Raw genomic sequence first — 24,132 nt, forward strand, 5'->3', positions numbered from 1 at the left:
AAAAGAAGCCAACATTAGAGTTATGGTAAAACATTAGTCCCATTTCCTTAATGCAATGACAAATCAAGATAAGGATGTATTTTAGTGAATTTTATTGTCCTTTTTAAAAGAAATACAGTAAGATTTGATGACAGTTGAAAAGTGAAAGGTTTTCCCCCTTGGGAATTTGGTTTATAATAGAGGGTAGTATTGAACTTGTGATCCTTTTGTCTCAGTCTCCTACATCCTGGAATTACAGTTGTGTGCCACCATGCCTGAGCTAGAAAACTTTTTTTGCATCTAGGTATTATGTACTTAACAAATTTTAAAACGGGGAGGAAAACTACTAAATGTAATATAAGAAGTCTATTAAACCCCTTTTAAGATGTTTAACGTGATCTTCTGATAGGTACAAGAAACCATGACAGTTTAGTTTTACCGATCAGATTTAGTTTTAGTGCAGCATCGTACAAGAGAATAAATATTTGAATCTATGTGTGTATGTGCAGGCATGTTCTCTCATGCATGTGTACATGTTTTCTACTTTTATTTCTACTTACAAAGTTTCATTTATAAATAAAGTAGGTTTGCAAAATAAGTTTCATATTGCTATATGAATTTTTTGTTTTGCATCTATTTAAGTGTTAAAAATTCCCCCCTTTATATATTCAAAGATGAATTGTCTATTTTCTTTGTGGCAATCTATTTCTCTATTGTTACATTTTATAGTTAGGAAAAATTATATAAAGGAATATTGATCAATTAAAAATTAAGTCAGAATTAAATATTTAGATATTGATTAGGTAAACTAATCACTGTGTTCTTCACTTTGTTTGCTTTTAGTGGGACTTCCCCTCTTGCATGCTTGAATGCAATGCTGCACACAAACTCCCGAGGAGAAGAAGGCATCTTCTACAAAGTCCCAGGTAGAATGGGAGTGTATACTTTGAAGGTAAGTTGTTGGGGAGACAAGCAATAGTAAGTGGTGGCAACATATAATTACTGAGTCATAGAGACAGAATTCTGTTCTTGAGGAACTTATTTCCAGAAAGAAATAAAATTTCAACCCTAAAGTAAGTAAGTAAGTAAATTTTGGGGAGGGTGAAGATATTCTGGGAGTTGAATTCAGAGCCTTATGAGTACTAAAAAGGAACCCTCTTTATAATATTCTTGTTTAAAATTTTTTGAGCTTTATTTTATCTTATGTGTATGGATGTCTTGCCTGTACCACATGCTTGTAGTACTATGGATGCCAGTATGTCCTCTGGAGTTAGGGTTGATTGTTGGCTTCTGTGTGGGTAATGGGTTGAACCTGGGTCCTCTGGAGGAGCAGCAGCCTGTGATCCTAACTGCTGAGCCCCTCTCTCTAGCCCCTACTTCTTATTTTAAATTGGGTATTACTTTAGATGCTTTGCTTTACTTATGATCTTCCCCACTAAAACTTACAGTTAGATTATTATTCCTGTTTTTATAAGGGAGAAAACTAAAGTTCAAAAGATGAGATTTCTTTACCAGTGTTGGCTGTATTGTATCAGAACAATAATAGGAACTCTGGTTAAACTAACACCCACATTTCTTCTTTCATAACAAGTTGGCTAATATGTAATTCGTACACTGAAATGGTGGCCTTACCAATATCCTTTCACTTACAAGTAGGAAAACCAATCTATATGAGCTTAGTAAGAAGGCTAGAGAATTTAACTCATACAACTAAACATTCATGGGAAATCCAGGCTGGATTAAAAAGATGTCATCTAGTCTTGGTCTCTGTTCTTTCTTTTAGCTTTATTCTCAGTCAGCTTCTCCTCATCGTATATGAATTCATTCCGAGTCTCCATTCTGCAAACTGTAAGTCTAGAGAGACAAGAGTCCAGTAACTAAAGCAAGAGGCTCCCACCTCATTTAGCTTTAACTTATTTTGGCCCAGCCCATGTGACACCATACATGAATTATGGCTATTATTAAATGTATAGAATCATTTTTACTCTTGATATAAGGATATTAAGCTTGTGTAAATCTGTTAATTAAAGTAATAACAAAGGAAGTTTATCATTAAGCCAGAATGAATGTTTGGCAGACAGTTATACCCAAAGGGACAGATCCATAGACATCTCTGTCCCATTACCTCTTATTCCCTAGCTATACACTACAATGCTCAGTAGGAGTGTGGAGTCTGCTAACATCTCATCTGATCTGGGCGGTGGTAGCGCATGCCTTTAATCCTAGCACTTGGGAAGCAGAGGCAGGTGAGGCCAGCCTGGTCTACAGAGTGAGTTCCAGGACAGCCAGGGCTACACAGAGAAACCCTGTCTCCAAAAAAAAAAAAAAAAAAAAAAAAAAAAGGAGCATCTAATCTGGGTGCTGAGATGGATCAGCATGTAAAGGTACAGACAACCCATTTTGTCCCCTGGGCACATATAAATGAAGGAGAGAACCAACTCCCACAAGTTGTTCTTTTAACTTTCATATGTGTGCTATGTCACATTGGTGCCCATGCTTACATACTAAATAATGTAAAACTAAACAAATGAATATCTTCCGGGTATGCCTGTGCATGTCTTTAATCCTAGCACTCAGGCTGCAGGTTAGGTATCTCTGAGTCCTAGCCAGGCAAGCCTGTGAAACACAGTGTGATCCTGTCTTAAACAATACAAAACAAAAGAGGAACAAGGCCCCATATCTAGGAGTTGAATGTGGTGGTGGTTATCAATCCTAATACTCAGGAGGCCAAAGCAAAAGGATCATGTCCAGTCCTAGGACCAATTTGCACAATATACAAAATCCTTTCCCACTTTTTAATCTTAATTTCCTCTGACTTTGTCTGCAGTGTTTAACATTTGTGTATTAGGGGAGTTTAATTCTAAATGAAGCTTTCACTTTCTCTTTTGATTAGCTATTCTAGATCTTCCATAATTTTTTTTGTAATCATTAAAATACTGTGTTATAGAGATGGGGGAAAACCCTCAAAATATATTTTCTATTCTTAATACCACTTACTTCAGTTCTTTGATATCAGATGTTTTGTGGATTTCTCTCATACATCAAGCAATTCTCCCACTGAAATCAGCTAGGAGCCCTTTAATTTAACTTGGGTTTTGCACTGTCTGTTCATTGTGTCAGACTAAGGGCTTCACTTCAGCTGCCAGTTACAAGTCTTTGGTTGTGACCTAACCTCCGATAGACCAGCTATAATTATTGTTTCATGTCCTTCTTGAGTTTCATTAACTTTCTGGGACTGCTTACAAAAAATGTCAGAGAAAACCTTTTAAGTTTTCCACTTACTGTAATTCAGATAAAAAAATGCATAAAGTGAGGTGGTCGTTGAGTATGGAAGCTGTTTTGGCATATCAGCTCCAAGCACAAATGTGATTTTAGCCATGATTTTAGCCTTATCCAAAGCCCTAGGCTAGTCTTGAATGGAAGATTTGTGATTGAAGCATCATTCTGTTGTTGCTATCAACATAGCCTTCATCCTTGAGATCTTGGCTAAAATTTATAATTTTCTAATCACATAATTGTCTCTTAGTAGTCAGCCTCAGTCTGAGGCAACACACACACAGTCAATCATCTTATCAACACAGCTATTATCACTCTTATCATTTAGGAGGTGCAAAATCGTTTAGGTGTCTGTTTAGGAGCTAGAGTCAAAGATCAAACAGCAGAGCAGTAGGTTTTCATAGTCCCACTATTGATTAGGAAAGTACAAAAGTCAGTGCTCTGTATCAAGAGTTGTAGGCTGGAGAGATGGCTCAGCAGTTAAGAGCACTTTTTTAAAAAAAGATTTATTTATTATTATAAATGAGTACACTCTAGCTGTCTTCAGACACACCAGAAGAGGGTGTCAGATCTCATTATGGGTGGTTGTGAGCCACCATGTGGTTGCTGGAATTTGAACTCATGACCTCCAGAAGAGCAGTCGGTGTTCTTACCAGCTGAGCCATCTCACCAGCTCAAGAGTACTTTTTATTACAGAGGAATGGGATTCAGCTTCTAGCATGATGTCTGGCCTCCACGGACACTGCATATACACGTGTACATATGCATGCATACAAAACACATAAATAAAATCTTTGAAGAAAAAAGAACTTAGAGTTCAAATAATGTAAATCTTGTATCACATTGTGAAGTCTATGCCAGAAATTAAAAGTTGGATAAACTATAGTTCTTGAACCCATTAATGCTTATATTTTCATTATTAAAATATTTCATATTTATAAAATACTGTGAAACTCTACCATTATAATGAAGCAAAATAAGATTAGTTTTGAATAAAGGGATCTAGAACGTTTCTATTATTTACTGGTAAGATTTGAGCTGGACTTGAACATATATTTAAGAGGAGTGAAGGCCTTCAGGGAGCAATAGGTTTTCCTATTGCTTCCCATTTCCTACGAGTAGCTCAAATGAAGAAACAGATAAAATTCTGAATGAATTTTTAAGTAGAAAAAAAAATAGATGAAGTGATAATCACTGGAATCAAGAAAATTGATAAACATTCACTAACAATTAAATTTGACCGTGTGTTTGGGTGGTGTGTCGAGTAAGCATATGTCAGAGGTCATTAAGGAGAACGAACCATTGGATCAAACCTGTGTCTAAGAAGATTTTCATGAAAAGGTGATTATAGTTTGAAGGAGGAACTCAGAATAGTAAAAGAGAGGTAGACCTAAGAGACATTGAAGAAATAGAACACATTGTATTTGGGATGTGTAAAATAGTGGGTGAGAAAAGATCCTAAGGTTTGGGGCATGAGCCATTGATCCCAGAGGGATCACAAGTTTTTTGCAAAAAGAAGATAATTATATTTGTATTTCAGATACTTGTTGAACCTACAGGTCAAGATGTCTGGCTGGCAACTAACTCTATAAAAGCTGTCCTGCATTTTGAAGGAAGGAATATAAAAATATGGGGTCTGTATTAAGAAAGTGTGTAACATAAGAGGTGGATTAGAGGGAAGTTTAATTGGAAAATAACTGTTCTTACTTGATCGGACTTAACGGTCTTGGGACTATGTCATGTGGTGTCAGTTAGATGTAGGATTAATTTTTTTAATGTGAGTGTAAAAATAATTATTTGGGACCATAAAGTAGTGATAGAAAGAAAATCTTTGTGAGCTATAACATTCACTTATTCATTTATTTGTATATGTTTTTGTACTATGTGAACATACATTATCTAATATTGAGCTCTCATAAAGGCATTATTTAAACATAATTAGCTCACTTAATTTCCATGTGACCTTTTAAGGTAGGTACTGTTACCTCACCTTAGAAATTAAAATTAAAGCATGAGAAATTAACTTAGACTAAGGCTGTGTAGTTACTTTTCTAGCCTTTCATATGCAGCTATCTGGTTATGTTTTTCTCATACTAAGTAGACATAGTTATTCTTTCTTGGTTAGCATTCTCATTCAGAGCTAACACTAAAGTGATTAACATGATTCTTAAAAACAACAAAACGAACAATACTCTTTCCTTGCTGCTACTTATTAACCAATGTTAAGGACCTAATTAGATGAAAATAATATGATAATCTTATTCTCCTGACTTTAATTCTGTAATTGAATTCACAATACATAGGGTTGTACCCTACACATACACAATTATGTCTAAGAAAATTATTAGCTTTTAAAACCTCAACGTTTCATCTTTTAACTGGATTTATATATACCAGTTTTGGTGTAATTTAAACATTTTTGTGCCTGCATATAAATGTTGTGTGTAACTTTTATCTTTGGATATAGATTGAAAATTAACTTATTTGATCTCCAAAAAGGGAAGTATCAGGATTTTGGCAAATATTTGTGGTTTTACTATATTATAATACTAAAAATTAATCAGCTAATTATTTATTGCATTACATATTAGAAATTTAGTTTTAATTTGCAAAATGGTAACAATCCTAACAGGATGCCTACATTTTCAGAAAGATGTGCCAGATGGAGTGAAAGAGCTGTCAGAAGGTTCAGAAGAAAGCAGTGATGGGCAGTCAGATTCTCAGAGCTCTGAGAACAGCAGCAGCAGTGATGGTGGCAGCAACAAAGAAGGGAGAAAGAGCAGGTGGAAAAGGAAAGGTAATCTCCGACTGCTGCAGCAGTGTCTTGTCTCTCTTCTCAGGCCATCAGCTTCCTCTTTATCTGGTAGCTTAGTGCTCTGCAGTAGTCTTCTGCAGGGGTCCAAGTGTTTGTATTTAACCTTTCAGGGCAGCAATCACTATTCTCATGAACCTGTCTGACTTCGTGACTTGAGGAGCTTTTAAAAAATAATATATTTCTCTTAGGGACTGGGAGATTGTTCTGTGACTAATATATTGTGTAAGCCTAAAGATTTGAGTTTGGATCCCCAGCACCCACTCTTATATAATAATAGTGAAGGGATAAGGGGGCATGCATTTCCTTGGGCTTGCTGGTCATGCAGCCTAGCCCCAGGGCCATGCTTCAGGATCAGTGAGAGAGGGGAGCAGGGGAAGGAGACAGAAAGAGAGGGAGAGGGAGGGAGGGAGAGGAAGAGGGAGAGAGAGAGAGACAGAGACAGAGACAGAGAGAGACAGACAGAGAGACAGATATGAATGAATGAGGGAGAGGAGGAGACTGACTGACTGATTGAGACTGATTGGACTTTGTGAATTATCAAAAGCAAAACTAAAACATGAAGTTGAAAGGAGTATGTTGGGGTGGGTTATGATGGGAACTGTATAAATTTTAAGCATAAGGATCACAGTTCAAATCCCCAGAATGTAAAAGTTGGACAGGCATGGCAGCTGTCTGGGGTCTTAGCTACCACTTAAACAAAGACAAGATGACTAGGTAGCTAGACTAGCTGAAGTTTAACAAGCTCTTGCCTAGTTCAGTGAGAGATCATGAGACATGGCATACACTATACATACATGTGCAAAGGGGAAGAAAACTTTGGAAAATGATTAAGGAAGACCTTTAATGTGAACTCTGGTCTCTTCATGTACATGCACATGTGAACATATAATGCACAGACACTCAACCCTCCACCCCATGCCATTTTGGAGAATACTTAGGCTCCAGTTGAGTGGAAAGTGCAGTGTTTGCAATTGCTTTCTACTCTGACATGTATCCAGACTTGTTCACGTTGGGTTTCCTTTGTTGTGCTTTTTTGTTTACATATTTTTTCTTCTTGGCTTTTTGGGACAGGGTCTTAACATGTAGCACTGGTTTACAACTGGATAGCCTAGGTTGGCATTTGGTTGTCTAATCATCCTGCCTCTCCCTCTTGAGTGCTGATATTACAGGCTGGAAGCTACGTTTTGGTAAATGTTGTGTTTTAGCAGTCTGTTTGTCTCGTGTCCCTTCTTTCTTTCTGTATTTGTTAGTTGTACTGGGTAACCTAGACTAGCCTCCCAAGTGCTAGGATTAAATGTGTGTGCACCACTGCCTGGCAGCACTTTTTTTAAAAGTACTTACTTTATGTATATGCGTACACTGTAGCTGTCTTCAGACACACCAGAAGAGGGCATCAGATCCCATTACAGATGATTGTGAGTCACCATGTGGTTGCTGGGAATTGAACTCAGGACCTCAGGAAGAAGAGTGGGTGCTCTTAACCTCTGAGCTGTTTCTCTAGCCTGACTAGCATTTTTATCACCCAGATTTTGTTGTTCACATTGAAATTCACTTTTTTTTTTTTTCTCGAGACAGGGTTTCTCTGTATAGCCCCCCTGGTTGTCGTGGAACTCACTCTGTAGACCAGACTGGCCTCGAACTCAGAAATCTGCCCGCCTCTGCTTCAAAAGTGCTGGGATTAAAGTCGTGAGCCACCACCGCCCGCTGGAGTTCACTTTTGATAGTATACTTTCTGAGACTTGGAACAGTTGCATAATTTATAAAGATATGTAAACGCATATATGTCATACAGAATATTTTCACTGCCCTAAGTATCCTCTCTGATCCTCGTACACACTCTTCTGGCTAACTTGTGATCTTTTCTACTGTCTTCACAGTTTTACTTTTCCAAGACTGTCATGAAATTGGAATCTTTTCAAATGGACATTGTTCTTAAAACTACATTAAAAATTTTTTGTGTGTATGTGCACTCTCGTGCATGTGCATGTACACACCTGCATTCATATGGCTCTTATTTAGATGTCAGAGGACAACTTACAGGAATTGATTGTGTCCTATACTTGTGTGGTCAACGTTGGTGGCAGGGTCTTTACCCACCAAACCAAGTTACTGCCTCCAGATTGGCATATTTATTTAGTAATGTGTATTGGTGATTACCCCAATTGGTGATTACTGGGTACATTTCCTTGTAGAGGTAAATTGTCATAATTTGCAAGTAGCCATTCACCACCTGAAAGATGTAATTGCTTTGGCAATGAAAAGTGAAAACTATTATGAACTTTGTATGCATATGTTGTCTCTGTGTAAATTCACAGAAATATGACTGCTACAGTGTGAGGAGAATGTGTTAAGTTTTGTAAGAAGCTGCCACAGTGCTGCAGTGACTGCTGCTTTGGATTTCCAACACTGAATGGTAGTTGCTATGGCTTTTTATCCTTACCAGCAGTCTATGTTATCTATCAGCCTTCTGAATTTTGGCCATTCTAATAGATACGTATCAGTATATCACTGTTATAATTTGTATTCCCATCATTACATGAGATGTAGAAGTCTTTCTGCATAGTAATTTTTTCATTTAAATATGATCTTTGGTCAGAAATGTGCCCAGGACCTTGGTCCATTTTTGTTAAGGTTGGGATGTTAACTTTTTATTATTGGCCTTGGTGTATTCTTTGCTAATTTTTGAAGACTAGTCTTTTTTTTCTTTAAGATTCAGTTTTATTTTATGTGTATGTAAGTTTTGCCTGTGTGTATGTCTGTATCACGTGCGTACCTGGTGCCCACAGATGCCAGAAGAGGGCATTGGATCCCCTGGGACTGGAGTTATGGATGGTTATGAGCCACCATGTGGGTGCTGGGAATTGACTGTGGGTCCTCTGCAAGAGTAGCCAGTTCTCTTTACTGCTGAGCCAGCTCTCTAGCCCTGGATTATAGTCTTTTATTCGGTAAGTTTTTTCTATATATATTCTCCAAAACTATAGCTGTGTTTTTTTGGTGGGGGGGTATTTTGGGGTGGCGGATTGTTTGTTTGCTTTGTTTTGTTTATTTTTAATTCTCTTGGCAATTTTCCCCCCTCCAAATATGAGTGTGTTTGTATATATGATTAACCAGTACAGGCAGGCCCACACGTGTCATAGTGTGGAGATCCGAGGACAGCCTTTAGGGGTTGGTTCTCATCACTTGCACTCTTGTTCTGAGGCAGCATTTCTTTTATTTCTGCTCCTAACCTTAAGCTTCTGGGCAGTTCCTCCCATTTTGCCTTAGGAACACTGGGATTACAGATAAGCGCTTCTCAGATGTTTCAAAGACCTGAGCTCACATAGAGTTTGACAAATACTTGTACCCCATTGAGCAATCTTTCCAGTTCTGGTTCTGTATTTTCTTCATATAAAACAGAAGTTTTTAATTTGAATTTAGTTCAGTTATTAATCATTTGTTTAGTGAACTTGAGCCTTTGGTATTGTATCTAAAAAGTCATGACAAAATCTAGGCTTACCTATATTTTCTTCTATATCTCTAGAAGCTTTATAATCTTGAGTTTTGTATTTAAGTCTGATTAATTTTGATTTTTAAAAAATTGAGAGAGAGAGAAAGAGAGAAAGATTTGTGTCTCGGTGGGGTAGGGGGATACAAACAGAACCTGGCTGGCATGGAGTCAATGCCAAGGTATACCTGTGTAGGTCTTAGGACAACTTAGTACAATCCTTCCACCTTCTTGTGGGTTTGAGGCTTGAACTCAGCTTGCCATGCTTATGTAGCAGTCACATTACCTGCTGAACTGTCTCACCCTCCCAATTTGAGTTAATTGTTATGCTAAATCTGTTTCTTGCAGTATGGAGATCCAGTTTTCTGGGCTTGGTACACATCTTTAGTCCCAGTGCCTCCCACTTGGGAGGCAGATTCAAACAGATAAGAATTCAAGGCCAGTCAGGGCTACATAATGAAATCTTACCTCAAAAAAGAAAAAAATAATGTACAAGTTTTATTTAACTTCGTGAAATGTGTTGGACAACATTCTAAAGTTTACCTTGGTTTATTCTCAGCTTATTTCCCTTGTGGAAGTTGCTTACCACAACTTATTTGCAACTCTTCTCTTTTTCTGTCTTCTAAACTTGGAGTACTTACTGTTCTCAGCTCTCTTCCTTACCAGGAAATGAACGTACTTTACTACTAGCAGACAGTCTGCCTGTTTTTCCTCTCATACCATTTGATACCTAACGCAAGACACTTCAGGAATAATGGCCGAATTGAAGCCATTTCCCTGAGAGGTATTTTCCTATTAAAGATAACATTTTGTCATTTATTTGTACTAATTATTCTGTAGCTTTTTATTAGCTTCTGTTTACATATTTAATAAGCTTTATGTGGCAGTAAAAATTTTGGACTAACTTCTGAGTACTTTATGGAGGTATTGATGGTCATGTGTAAATTAGTAGGCATATATTCTCAAGTTTGAATATCCTCTAAATTTAATTGATAAGTAAGTAAACTGCTTTAGTTAGACCTTAAGATAATTCTTCCTGTAGTAGTAGACTCATTAATTTTAACTGCATTAAGAACTGTTGATGTGTCATATTATAAAAACGGGTCTAATTTTTTTTTTCTTATCCCCATGGTAATGATTGTGCCATTGTTGGGAAGCATCAAACTAGTTCAACTCATGTTCTCTGGTATAGCTACTATACACATACAGTTCAAGAGAACTCATCATATAGTCTTAGTTTTAAGTTTGCAAGCTCATTGGAGACACACCCAAATGAGATAAAAACAAAACAAAGTAGGGCACTCTATTTTAAATCTTTGATGAATACTTTTTTTTTTTTTTTTGGTTTTTCGAGACAGGGTTTCTCTGTGTAGCCCTGGCTGTGCTGAAACTCACTCTGTAGACCAGGCTGGCCTGGAACTCAGAAATCCGCCTGCCTCTGCCTCCCAAGTGCTGGGATTAAAGGCGTGCGCCACCACCGCCCAGCTTTGATGAATACTTTGAGAATAATCCCTGATAGTATTGAATAGTAGCTTCTGCCTGGGATATTTTGTTCTGCCCAGATTTTTTTAAGCACCCGATTTGGCCAGAATAAAGTGAAAAGGTCTTGGGGGTAGAGAGATGGTTTAGCAGTTAACAGCACTGAATGTTCATAAGTTCATGAGAGGTCATAAGTTCAATTCCTAGCAACCACACGGTGCCTCACAACCATCTGATGCCCTCTTTTGGTGTATCTTAAGACAGTGACAGTGTGCTTGTATACATTAAATAAATAAATAAATAAATAAATAAGTAATTTTTTTTAAAAAAGAGGAAAGGGCTTCTTTAAACTATTTTCTTTTTGTAAGTTTGAAAATTGTAGGCAAGAGAAATAAGTAGCAGGAGTCATGTTTTCTTGGTGGCATCATAAACAAAGAGATCAATGTTAAATGTGGCCAGACTAGACTGAACAAACGTCACTGTCTGGAATATTTTTGAGCATTTTTGTTTGGGGATGAAGTGCTCACAGGGTTTCGTATAGTCCAGGCTATTCTGGAATGACTATTTCAGTGGAGCTGGCTGTGAACTCTTAGCTTTCTTGCTTCTACCTCCCAAATGCTGGAGTAGTAAGCATGTTAATCACATCTGGCTTTGTTCTTGTTCTTTTTTGTTCGTTTTGTTTTGTTTTATTTGTTTGTTTTTGTTTTTTGAGGTAAGGGCTCAATGTATGTAAGCCTAGCTGGCCTTGAACTCCATACATAGAGATATATATGCCTAGCTCATTTCTACCTTTGAGAGTGACCCAAGGGGAGGCTGGGGAGATGGCTTAGCATTTAGGAGCACTTGTTGCTTTTGCAAAGAATTCAAGATCATTTTCCAGCACCCATATGGCAGCCCATAATTATCTGTAAGTTCAGTAGCGAATTCCATGCCTCTTTTGACTTCTGTGGGCACTAGGTACCACACAATGTACATGTACCCATTCATATGAAATAAAGGTATAGTTTTGCTCGTGTGTTTTATGTTTTGAAATGCAACACAGGCTGCAGCAGCCTTGTGAGTAGTGTCCTTTGTTGGTGCTTTTTCAGAAATAATGTCTCTTTGGCTATGTCAAAAAATTTGAATAAATGCATTATGATGCAGAAATGTCTTAAAATTTCTTCTTAGTAGCTCCATTGGTACATTTGAACAGTATAGCCTTACTATACATTTTACATAATAGTAGAGGGTATTAAAATTAGGTAATAACAAATTCAACATTGCTTTTGATCTACCTTTGATTCATTTGTAGTAATAAGTACAATTCCAACTATTTCTTTGTGACTTATATTATGGGGTGATAGTCTGAAGTTATTATCTAATTGTGGATAATCTGTAAAGCTGGGAGGATAGTTTGGAAAGTGAAGTGAGAAGTAGTCATGCAGTTCATGTTTTCTTGAGCAACTCTTACTCTCAAGAAATGGATAGATAGCTGGGCGGTGGTGGTGCACGCTTTTAATCCTAGCACTTGGAAGGCAGAGGCAGGCAGATTTCTGAATTCGAGGCCAGCCTGGTCTACAGAGTGAGTTCCAGGATAGCCGGGGCTACACAGAGAAACCCTGTCTCAAAAAATCCAAAAAAAAAGAAGAAATGGATAGATGATGGATATATACTAAGCTACCAGTAATAAAGGATAACAGTCTCCCTCATGATCTAAACTTGTTATTTTTTAGGTCATTCATAGTATAGTATCCTATAAAATATCAGGTATGTATTATGTGTTTATAAATTTTTATACTACCATGAAATTAATGTTGCATCATTCAATAGGGCAGTTTTAAGGTTGACTGAGGCAGGAGGACTTTGAGTTGGGATCCATCCTGGGCTACTATATATGACCCTGTCTTAAGGAAGAAAAAAATAAATAAAAACAAGAGGACTGGACTACATATGTCTGGGCAGGTACACTTGTGGCAAAGCCTCATGACCTGAGTTTGAACACTTGGAACCTACTTGTTTCAAAGAGTATGCTGACTCTTGACATCTTTCCAGACTTCTACAGACATGCTCCTATGCACATATAAATAAAGGTGGTTTTAAGTGTCACTCAGGTTAGCACACACCCGAAACTCTAGCATTTGGCAAGCAGAAGCAGGATTGCAGCAAGTTCAGGGTCAGTCTGGTCTACAAAGTGAGTTCCGGGCCTGCTAGGGCTTTATACTGAGACACTGTCTGAAAAGATTTTAACAAACGAAAATACTAAAAAGACAGTTCTGCTTATCAGTAAAGCACATTAATTGTGGCTGTTCATTTTTCTTATTTAGGGCTTTTACTCTTGATCTATCATCACTATTTCAAATGTTATAAGACAGGAAGAACATTGAGATATTATCAGAACCCACTTCCTTTTTATGTGCAAAAAAAGAGCTTTGACAGCAGAACTGGTACTTCTAGTTGGAAATTGATAGAAACTCTTGATACATGTATAACCTTTCAGTCAAATAGGAACAGACTAAAACTTAGAAACTCGGTGCAATATTCAATCTAACGTATTGATTTCTAAATTAGAGAAATTACTAGTTTGTAGTTTTGATTCTTAGCTTTCAAACAGGAAACATGTCCAAAGAAGAGCTTTATGGAATTTCAAGTCAAGGTAAGGTGGAGTAATATCAGAAAGATTATTAGTAAAATCAATTATCTCTCTTACTGTTTTGTTATCATAACTAAAGGATGTGCCTGTCTTTTCCCCAAAATATGTCCTTATATTATAATTCAAGACAGCTTCATGGATAGTTTTGGTTGTTTTGTTTTGTTTTCCCCACTTGGAGACAGGCTTTGTATGTACTCCTGGCTCTCCTGAAACTCATTATGTAGACCAGGCTGATTTTGAACTCTTCTTGCCTGTATACTCCCAAATGCTGTGATTAAGGACACTACATGAGTATAGTGTCTATCTTGTCCTAAGGAAATGTGAGAGGAGTTGCTTTACTTTTTTAGTATGTGGTAAGTTACTGAAAGGAGAAGATTAAATGCATCACAGAAATGAGACTTTTGACAAAGTTAGCCCAGGTTGAAAGAGATGCTCTTGTTGGTGGTGGCTGAGATGAAGAAGGCTTGGGCACTTGTGTGTTAAAGGTGGTAGCACTGTTAGGACTGAGACTTTAAGGATAACCAAAAGCAGGAAATTATGCAGGCATGGTTTTTTCTGTTTCATTTAGGGACTCTTTAAGGCATAATCAAAAAACATGACCACATTGCAGTAGATGGTCATTGTGTGAAAAGTGACTTTGAACCTAAATTGGTGATACAGTTTAAAAGATTTTTAGTTTTCTTTTGTATGAGTGTTTGCCTACATATATGTGAGTGTATCTTCCAAGATCAGCTGAGGGCATTACATTCCCTGGAAGGAGCTGCAAATAGTTGTAAGCTGCCTTGTGGTTGCTAAGAACCAAACCCAGGTCATCTGAAAGAGCAGCAAGTATTCTTAACTGCTGAGCCTTCTCTTTCTAGCCTCAGGTCATAAGTTAAAACTATTCTCAAAACTCCAGTATATCATTAATCTCCCAGTTGCTGAAGGGAACAGGAAATAAAGTTCATTTTCTGTTATAAAGTATTATTTCAGTGAAGTCTTTTAAATATGCTTTCCTAGTTCATTTCCTATGTTGCCACAATCCTTTTAATTAAGATTTTCATTATTTTACTCATGAAGGTATTGGTGCCATTTATTTTCTCATGAGTTTATGGGGATTGCTTGTTACTTTTCCTTTGTTTTTAAAATTATTCGGGGGTTGGAGAGATGGCTCAGTGGTTAAGAGCACCGACTGCTCTTCCGAAGGTCCTGAATTCAATTCCCAGCAACCACAAGGTGGCTCACAGCCATCTGTAATGGGACCTGATGCCCTCTTCCGGAGTGTCTGAAGACAGCTATAGTGTACTCACATATAATAAATAAATTAGTTTAAAAAAATTATTCATTCATTTTATGTAAGGAAGTTAGAATGGATAAAAAGCCAACCCTACCATATTCATCATGTTTCTCTTCTTGTATTTGAGATATTGGATTCTTAGACTGCTATTTATTAGAGAAGAAGCTGATATATATATATATATATATATATATGTATATATACATATATGTATATATATACATATATATATATATATGCATTCATGTTTTATATTTATATATACTCTGCGGCACAAATTTAGTTGTATTAAAAGTAACTTCTATCATTAGTCATTATCTGGTTGCACTATAAAAGAGAATCTCAGGCCTTTGACAATTGAGGGATGGGTTCACAGTAGTAATCTCAGAGCTTGTGTGAGAACAACATGCATATCTCATCTCTGGCTTCTATGGTTTCCCCACTTCTGTACTCTTAACATTGAAAATAGCCATACCTTTAACATTGGCTTTAAGCACACCTGATGTCCTCCTTTAGTCAGCAGTTCGCACACACAGAAACATACTATTACCTACAGGGTAACTAGTATTACTAGACTTACTTACATGAGACACTAACTTTATGGCTTTATGAAATTACTTTAAAATTTTAAATGTACTTTAGATATATGAAATAAAACAAACAACTATTTAGTTTTTTTTTTTTTTTTAAATTATATTACTGTTTTATCTCAGGAATGAGAGGCCCTTAATCTGTATGTAGTAGTCTTGATTTTTTTTTTTTTTTGGTTTTTCGAGGCAGGGTTTCTCTGTGTAGCCCTGGCTGTCCTGGAACTCACTCTATAGACCAGGCTGGCCTCGAACTCAGAAATCTGCCTGCCTCTGCCTCCCAAGAGCTGGGGTTAAGGGCATGCACCACCACCACCCAGTTTTAGTCTTGATTTTAATAATAAAGTTAATCTGTGTTTTGAAAGCAGATCTGTAATAGAAAGCTAGGAATAGAAAGAACATAGTGTTAAGCACTTGGTTTTGACATGCTTAAGGCCTTGAGTTTATTCCCAAGGATGGAGGAAGGGAAAACTAATTAGGAGCTAGGATGATCATGAGAATAAACAGAATAGAAATATTAATTGACAGTACTTCATACTTTGGGTTGTTGTAGGGGATTTTTTGTTTTGTTTTTTTGTTTGTTTGTTTGTTTTCCTTTGAGAAGGCAGGTTGGTACACATCTATAATCCCAGGACTATTATCTGGAGATTAACAGACAACAGAGTGAGATCTAGGCTACTGTTGAAGGAAAAAAAAAAAAAAAGGCAGGGAGAATCTTACCATGAAGGTATACATACATAAACAAGGAGAATGTTTTCAAAATATTGTTTTTTTCTTTTTTCTTTTTTTCTTTTTTCTTTTTTCTTTTTTCTTTTTTTTGCTGTTTTCGAGACAGGGTTTCTCTGTGTAGCCCTGGCTGTCCTGGAACTCACACCGCCTGACCTTTTCTTTTTTTTTAATGATGTATTTATTTCATTTCCATTGGTGTTTTGCTTTCATGTCTATGTAAGGGATTTGTATTTCCTGGAACTGGACTTACAGACAATTGTGAGCTTTTGTGTAGGTACTGTGAGTTGAATGTGGATCCTCTTGAAGAGCAGTCGGTACTCTTAACCATTGAGCTATCTCTCAAGCCCCCACAACTTTGTTCTTAATTGATAAAATGTAGATAATTCACCAGTTGGTAAACATAAACAAAATGTGACATGGACATACAATAGGTAATTATTCAACAACAAAAATAACTATTCCTATGTCATAATGTAGATGAACGTTCAAAAGATTGTACTAGTTAAAAAAATTTACTCACAAAATGCTCTCTATTATTCTACCATATCGAACATAGGGATTTGATAGAGCCATATAGATGAAGTAGATAAGTAGTTGGCTAGGATTAGAGGCAAGGTAGAAGGATAGAAGAGTGGCCAGCTATCAGCTGTGCTCTTTAGGGTGTCATGGTGAGAATGGATGGTGGGGATGGTTCCACAGTTATGCAGATATGGTAAATGCAAAGTATACCTCTAAGCAGTAAATGACTGTAAATACTCTGACCTCTTATTTTATAGTTTGTCAACATCTAATACTACATTGAGGATATATTTTATTTTTGCTGCTCAATTATCTCTAGATTTATCTAGCTCATTTTTCTTAAGTCGTATTGTATGTGTATGTGTGCATGCTTATATTTGTTTATGTATACCACAGAGGCCAAAAAAAGAGATGGCCTGGAACTGGAATTATATATAGACAGTTGTGAATCATCTTATATGGGGGCTGGGAAACAAATCTGAATTCTCTTTAAGAACAGTAACCTTTTTTCCATCTCTCAATATCTAGTTCAATATTTTTTGTGTATATGTGGGTTTTTTTCCCTTTGTTTTAGCATCAAGCTGATTGTGTATCAGTTCTTCTCCTTGTACATAACTATGACATTTATGAAGATGAGGATACAGGCCCAAAATTAAATTGTCTCAATATCAGGACAGTTAAGTGGTATGTTGTACTCCAAGTTCACATTTCACTATGTATGTTCCCTCTTATTTTTGTGTCAAATGGATACCTTACCAGCACGTATTTCATGTATCTTGAAGCTTTGTGATTTTAATTAGTACCTTTTGCTATGAATGCTTTCAGGTCAACTATTTAAAAAGAAGACATTAGACAGTTCTTTAGGAGTCATCAGTAGGATGCTCTTCTCTCAAACTTGTACCCCTTGCTCCTGCATGAGATGTCTGAACCAACAGTTTTTGTCTTTCTACTTAACTAACATAAAACATATTCATTCTATTGGTAGAAGATAAGATTTTGGTTCCCAGCACCCACATTGGGCAATTTGCACACCTGTGATTCTAGCTCCATAGGGTATGATGATGTCTTTTAGCTTCTGTGGGCATGGGCCTCAGATATGTGCATACAAACACACACCCCCCCGCCCCAAATAAAAAAAAGTTAGACTGGAGAGATGTCTCAATGAAGTACAGCCTGCTTTTCCGAAGGACCCAGGTTTGATTCCCAGTAACCCCATGGTACCTTACAACTGTCTAACCTCCTTCCGGGGTTATACCCTCTTCTGGTCTCTAAATTTACGCACCAGGCATTGCAAATAGTACACAGACATATGCAGAACACCCATACATGTATAGTAAAAATGTATACACATAGTATTAAACTTTGTAGAACAAAACAGGAATGCCATGACTTCACTGTAGTTAATCAGGCTATGCAGAACAGATAATGGTGAAGTAGAAGGTAGTGGTTTCCAGCAGAGAAATCTTAAAAAATCCCCTTTACCTTGGGAACATAGATACTACTTGGAACCTTAGGACCTTATTCTAAATTCTAACTTGATAACATGATTTATACATGACTTCCTGCTTTTTAAATCACTTCTGATATTTGAAACAATGAGAAGTAATATATACTAATACACGCCCCTTCCCCATCCTATCATCCCACACTAGAACTGAAAAGGGAGAATACTTGGAACCTTAGGACCTTATTCTAAATTCTAACTTGATAACATGATTTATGCATGACTTCCTGCTTTTTTAATCACTTCTGATATTTGAAACAACGAGAAGTAATATATACTAATACACGGCATCCTATCATCCCACACTAGAACTGAAAAGGGAGACTGCAGTACTACTCCAAAAAGAAGATCCTCCCTAAAGTGTTTGGTCACAGTTCTTAACAGGTAGCAGCATATGATCTGGGGAAGGAATGGTGCTTGATATCAACTCTGATAACATAATTTTTCCTTGTCAATTTTTCTCTAGTGTCATCTAGACTGTCACAGCCATCTTCTCCCCAGTCAGGCTGCCCATCACCCACCATTCCAGCAAGTAAAGTCATTTCTCCATCACAGAAGCACAGCAAAAAGGCATTAAAGCAGGTAAGAATAGAGTCTGTGTTTGTCAGAATAATCTCTCCAATTAAAATAATTTGAGAGCCTCATGGTGTTTCACCCATTTACTTCTATTATATAATGGACAATCATGTACTAAGACCATGTTTCAAGAAAACACTGTATCAATTGTTCTGTTAGTAAAATTTATTGAAAGTTTTTAGAGTTTTCTTTTCTTTTTTTTTCCAAGACAGAGTTTCTCTGTATAGTCCTGGCTGTCCTGGAACTCACTCTGTATATCAGGATGGCCTCAAACTCAGAAATCCACCTGCCTTTGCCTCCCAAGTGCTGGGATTAAAGGTGTGTGCCACTACCGCCGGGCTAGATTTGTGTCTTTGCAGAGTAAATGTCAGCAGTCTACAAATTTGCCACTAATAATTTGTGGACTCTTTGTGTAACACCCATTGTAGGGTTTGGTAATTCTTTTTAACATGATTTTGAAGACCCAGACTTTTTCCTAGTTTGCTAAGTTGTCCATGTATGTGCTGAAACATGAATAGATGTTTTAAGTTTTCAGGGTCTTTTTTATTTGTCTGGTTGTTGTTTTGGGGTGTTGGGGATGAAACCCAATGCTTCTCACACTGAGCCATTTTTCTAATCCTCAGGTTTATTTTCTTTGGAATTTATTGTAATAATCAGGAAGTTGTTTTTTTTTGAGACAGGGTTTCTCTGTGTCGTCTTGGCTGTCCTGGAACTCACTCTGTAGACCAGGCTGGCCTCGAACTCAGAAATCTGCCTGCCTCTGCCTCCCAAGTGCTGGGAATAAAGGTGTGCACCACCACCGCCTGGCAGGAAGATATTTTTTATATTGTTAATCTAATACATAGAATCACATTGCTATATTTTCCAATATTGCACTAATTGTAACTAAGGAATTGACCCTATATGCTCATTCTTTACTTATATTGTAAAGCAATTTCTTTTCCTTCCTTCTTCCCTCTCTCCCTCCCTCCCTTCCTGTAAAATTGTAGCACACACCAGTAATCCTGTCACTTGGAGGTCGAGGTGGTTAGACGAGAGTTTGAAGCCACCCTGGCCTATACAGTGGTTCCCTGTCTGTATTATTTTAGTTTAGATCTTGTAATATTCTTCTTGTGCAGTTTTGAAATGAAGAAATTTCTACTACCACAACATTTACATTTTTTATTTTATTCTAGACTTGGTGAGAAAGTCTAGAAATTATCTTTACTACTAAGGTTGATTAAAACTTTAAAAAATCATTTTCCTTTCATTATATTGTTCTTTATTGTTATATTGATTTTTCTTTTGAACTAGCTTTGGGTATTTTCTCTAGAATACTCGTCCATTTCTGGGCCAGTAGGATTGCTCAGCAGGTAAAGGGGCTTACCCTCAAGCCTGAAAACTTGCATTCGTTCCTGGGACTTCTCTGTGGGGAAGGGAAACTGGCTCCCTGCAGTTGTTCCTGACTTCCACACACATGCCTCCCCTGCTTCATAATATACACAATAAATAAATGTTTAAAAAGAAGTAAAATGTTCCTTTTAACATAGCTATTGTAAATGCTGCTGTAAAGTTATATAGTGTTTCCTTATTTGTCTTTTATTTGTGTTCGTATATTTGTTTCCTGTACTAATTGCCAGTTGGATTTTCTGTTTTATTGGAATTTTCGAAGAACTGTCTTTGGATTTTCCTCCTTCCCGCTATCCCTTTCTCCTTCCCTCCCTTCCTCTCAATATGCTTTGCCTGGCTGCATGGTAACATAGTCTGAGTAATAGGAGGCTAAAGCAAGGAGATCCTAATTTCAGGGAAGCCTGGGTTATATAGCAAGACACTGCCTAGCAACCCTCTCCAAGAAAGAGTGAACGATTAATAAGTACAAACTGGCAAATAGGACTAGAGAGATGGCTCAGTAGTTATGAGTACTGTCTATCCTTCCAGAGGACCTATGTTCAATTCCCAGCACCCACATGGCAGCTCACAACTGTCTGTAACTCCAGAGGAGCCAACACCCTCAAAAAGACAAATTGGCAAAATACCAGTGCACATAAAATGAAAAAATAATTAAAATAAAAAAACCTGACAAGTAATTAGGAAAACATTGACATTGTTTTTTATATTCTTATACTTTAGTATTTTCATATCAAAAATTGCCAAGTAGGGTGAAGTTGGCAACTCATACTGATGCAGTATAATAAAAAACACTTAATCATTAAGTGCAGATGATTAACATAGGACCTTATGCGTGATAGGTAAGTTGTCTGCCACTGACCTATATCCACAGCCACTATAACTTTGTTAGAAAGAAATTTTACATTATCTATCAAATTTTAAATGTACATGCACCATGCACATGGAATTAAACAATTTAGGACTTAAGAAAAAATATTTGCATAAAAGTTTGTTAATAGTAAGACATAGCAAACAGCCTAATTTAATATAAACTTTACATATATTATTTGTATACTTTGTGTATATTATTCATATGCCTAAGATAAATCAATTAGACGATTGTATAAATATTTCTATTTACAAGATGGACAATTATAAAGGATTATGCTGCAGAACTTTGTACTCTGTAGGTTAGATATGGTGAAATCACCAGAAAGATGCTTCTCATGCAGAAGACCCAGTTTCAGTGTCCAGGACCCATATTGGGCTAGTAAGAGTGCTTTTTCTCCTTAGAGAAAACCTGGATTTGATTCCCAGCACCTCCCTCAGATCACTCACAGTTTAGCTCCAAGTCTAGAGGTCTGATACCTTTTGGTCTCTACAGACACCTGGCCACATGTACTTAATATGTACTTAGACATAGACACACTTGAAATTAAGTCTTAAAATCTTTTATGGTATAGAGAGATGGCTCAGGGTTAAGAACAGTGGCTGATTTTCTAGAGGGTCCTGGTTTGATTTCCGGCACTCATATAGAATCTCACAACTGTAACTCCAGTCCAGGGAACTCAATGCCCTCTACTGGCCTCCTGGGGCACTGCATGTACATTGTACACAGACATGTAGGCAAAACATACACACACATAAAAATAAATGAGAAAATAAAGTCTTTTAAAAGAAGGAGCCCTGACAGAAGCTGCACGGTTGTCCCAGTAGGACAGGCACTCCACGTACAAGCATGAAGGTCCAAGTTTGGATCTCAGCACCCATAATGTTTTATACCAATAATCATGGATTGGCTGTGACATCCCTATGACTTGTAGGCTACCTAGTCTAAATGAATCAGTGAGCTCAAGGTTTAGTGAGAGAACCTACCTAAAAAAAAATTAAGAATTTACTAGAGAAGGCATTGATATCAACCTTTGTACTCCACAAAAAAAAATACACACACACATATATGTACACATACATATACACTCAAACACACACACACACATATATACGTATACACTCAAACACAGAAAGCCCCTGCTGAGTAGGTGACCGGTTGCTCTCAGATTTCGTCAAACCATACTACCATAGTATTTGAGAATTACGCATGGAAGCCTAGCCAGCAAAATACTTTGACACTATAAGGGAAGAAGCTGGAGTAAGAACTCTTTTCATTATTAACCAACATAGAATGATATCTGCTTAGAGCCAGTTCTGCAGGGGAACACAGTCATAGACTTAAACGAGATCACTTTATATTAGGAAGGACTGTCCAGAGGCATAAGCAACATTTGCAGCCAGAATTCTACATGATTCCCTCAAGGGTGTAACCAAGTTTGTGATTTAGCCTGTGAAAGACCATTCATTCACTTGATAGACATCTGTGACCAGTCCTCACAACTACCGGTCACAAGTGTGTGGGAGCCCAGAAAAAAACACTGAAAGACCTGGACCAGATAAGATACTTTATATCCCCATCCAGCCTTCAGTCCTTCATAATTACTCATCTTCAGTATCCAGTGTCAATTCAGCATCTCACTTCTCTTTTACTTAGATTTCTTGTTTTCTCACTTTTGTTAATTTGTTTATACTTTCCTTTACCTTTTGATAGACTTTCTCAAGTGCAGCCAAAACTAAGTTATATAGGAAAGTGGCTCACAAAATGGGGTCCCAGAGCCATCAACCCTATGTCTTGGGGCTGGGGAGATGGTTGGGCAGGTACGAGCACTTGTTGCTCTTGCAGAGGACCCTTTGGTTCCTAGCACCCATGTCCTGTAGCTTGAAACTGTGTGTAACATGAATTCTGGGAGACCTGACGACTTCTCACCTCCAACTGGTACCTGAACAAATGTGGGGTATATTCATATTTATTCACATACACATATAAAAATAACTTTTGAAAATAAAATGTTAGAGAAGCAAAACAGGACACATAGTCTTAGTTGAATACCAAGAGAACATAAACAGTGGGCTGGATGAAATAAGTCAGTATTATTAGAAATAGTATTAGAAAGCTGCAGGGAAGAACAATATGCATGTAAGTAATCCTTCAGTACTTTAATATAAAAACAGACAGAAAAACCACACACGTGCACACACATAGGATGTGTGTGGGGCATTGTTATAGACCAGACTTTCTGATGAACATACATGCAAACATTCACAATGAAATAATGACAGGCTGTATTCAAGAACACCCGCAAAGCCTGGTCTACAGTGGGAATTCCAGGTTAGCTAGGGTTACACACAAAGAGATCCTGTCTCAGGGAAAAGGTAAAAACAGTGCTGTCAGAAACAAGGCATTGACTTTGATTGACATTTTACGAATCTATCCTGGGGATACTGACTAGATGTCAAGGACATGACATAGTTTCTACCACCTATGTTGGTGGTTGGTCTTCTCACATTAGTTAACCCAATCTTGAAATTCTCACAGCCTTTCCTGAGCTTTACCTCCTAGAGGGTTCTAGATTCTGTCAATTTGACAATATTAATCATCACAAACCCTTCAGGCTTTAGCCCAAGAGCTCCAGGGTTAATGCATCACAGGAATACCTGCGCTCCAGTATTTATTGCTACAGCACTCACAACGACTAAGTTATGGAATAATCAAGGCAACCAACTGCAGAGGACTGGACATACAAATGTAAATACAGCATAATTGTTATATACCCTTTATATAATATAAAGAACCAAGTCAAACCATTTACAGAAAACTGAATGTATCTGAATAAAATAAGTGGATTAAGTTAGTCTCTGAAAAGCAAATACTATTTTTTTCTCATTTTTGGTTTCTAGGCTTTATATAGACATGAAACCAAGGTTGTATAACTGTCCAAGGAACTAGCAGGCGGTATATGGAGTGAGATGTATTTTACCCTCAGTGCATACATGTATTAGATGTCCTTATGTAACATACT

The 24,132-nt window shown here is 37.2% G+C and overlaps 1 protein-coding gene and 1 pseudogene across 6 annotated transcripts in view; one reads left to right on the top strand and one right to left on the bottom strand.

Moving 5' to 3' along the window:
- The window catches only part of LOC116080383, a 419-nt pseudogene extending 376 nt beyond the window's left edge, over positions 1-43 (bottom strand).
- The window catches only part of Asxl2 (ASXL transcriptional regulator 2), a 96,244-nt gene that overhangs the window by 29,265 nt on the left and 42,847 nt on the right, over positions 1-24,132 (top strand). For 2 of the 6 annotated variants that reach the window (XM_031357343.1, XM_031357341.1), the window contains exons 3-5: positions 820-931; positions 5,905-6,052; positions 18,744-18,859. In XM_031357343.1, coding sequence (XP_031213203.1) covers positions 820-931; positions 5,905-6,052; positions 18,744-18,859 — 376 coding nt within the window. Of the gene's footprint in view, positions 1-819; positions 932-1,762; positions 1,828-4,795; positions 4,890-5,904; positions 6,053-18,586; positions 18,662-18,743; positions 18,860-24,132 lie in introns of those variants that run through there. The other 4 variants (XM_031357345.1, XM_031357346.1, XM_031357344.1 and 1 more) reach the window with 4 other exon arrangements.

The sequence above is a fragment of the Mastomys coucha genome, unplaced genomic scaffold (genome assembly GCF_008632895.1).
Source record: "Mastomys coucha isolate ucsf_1 unplaced genomic scaffold, UCSF_Mcou_1 pScaffold6, whole genome shotgun sequence".
NCBI lineage: Eukaryota > Metazoa > Chordata > Mammalia > Rodentia > Muridae > Mastomys > Mastomys coucha.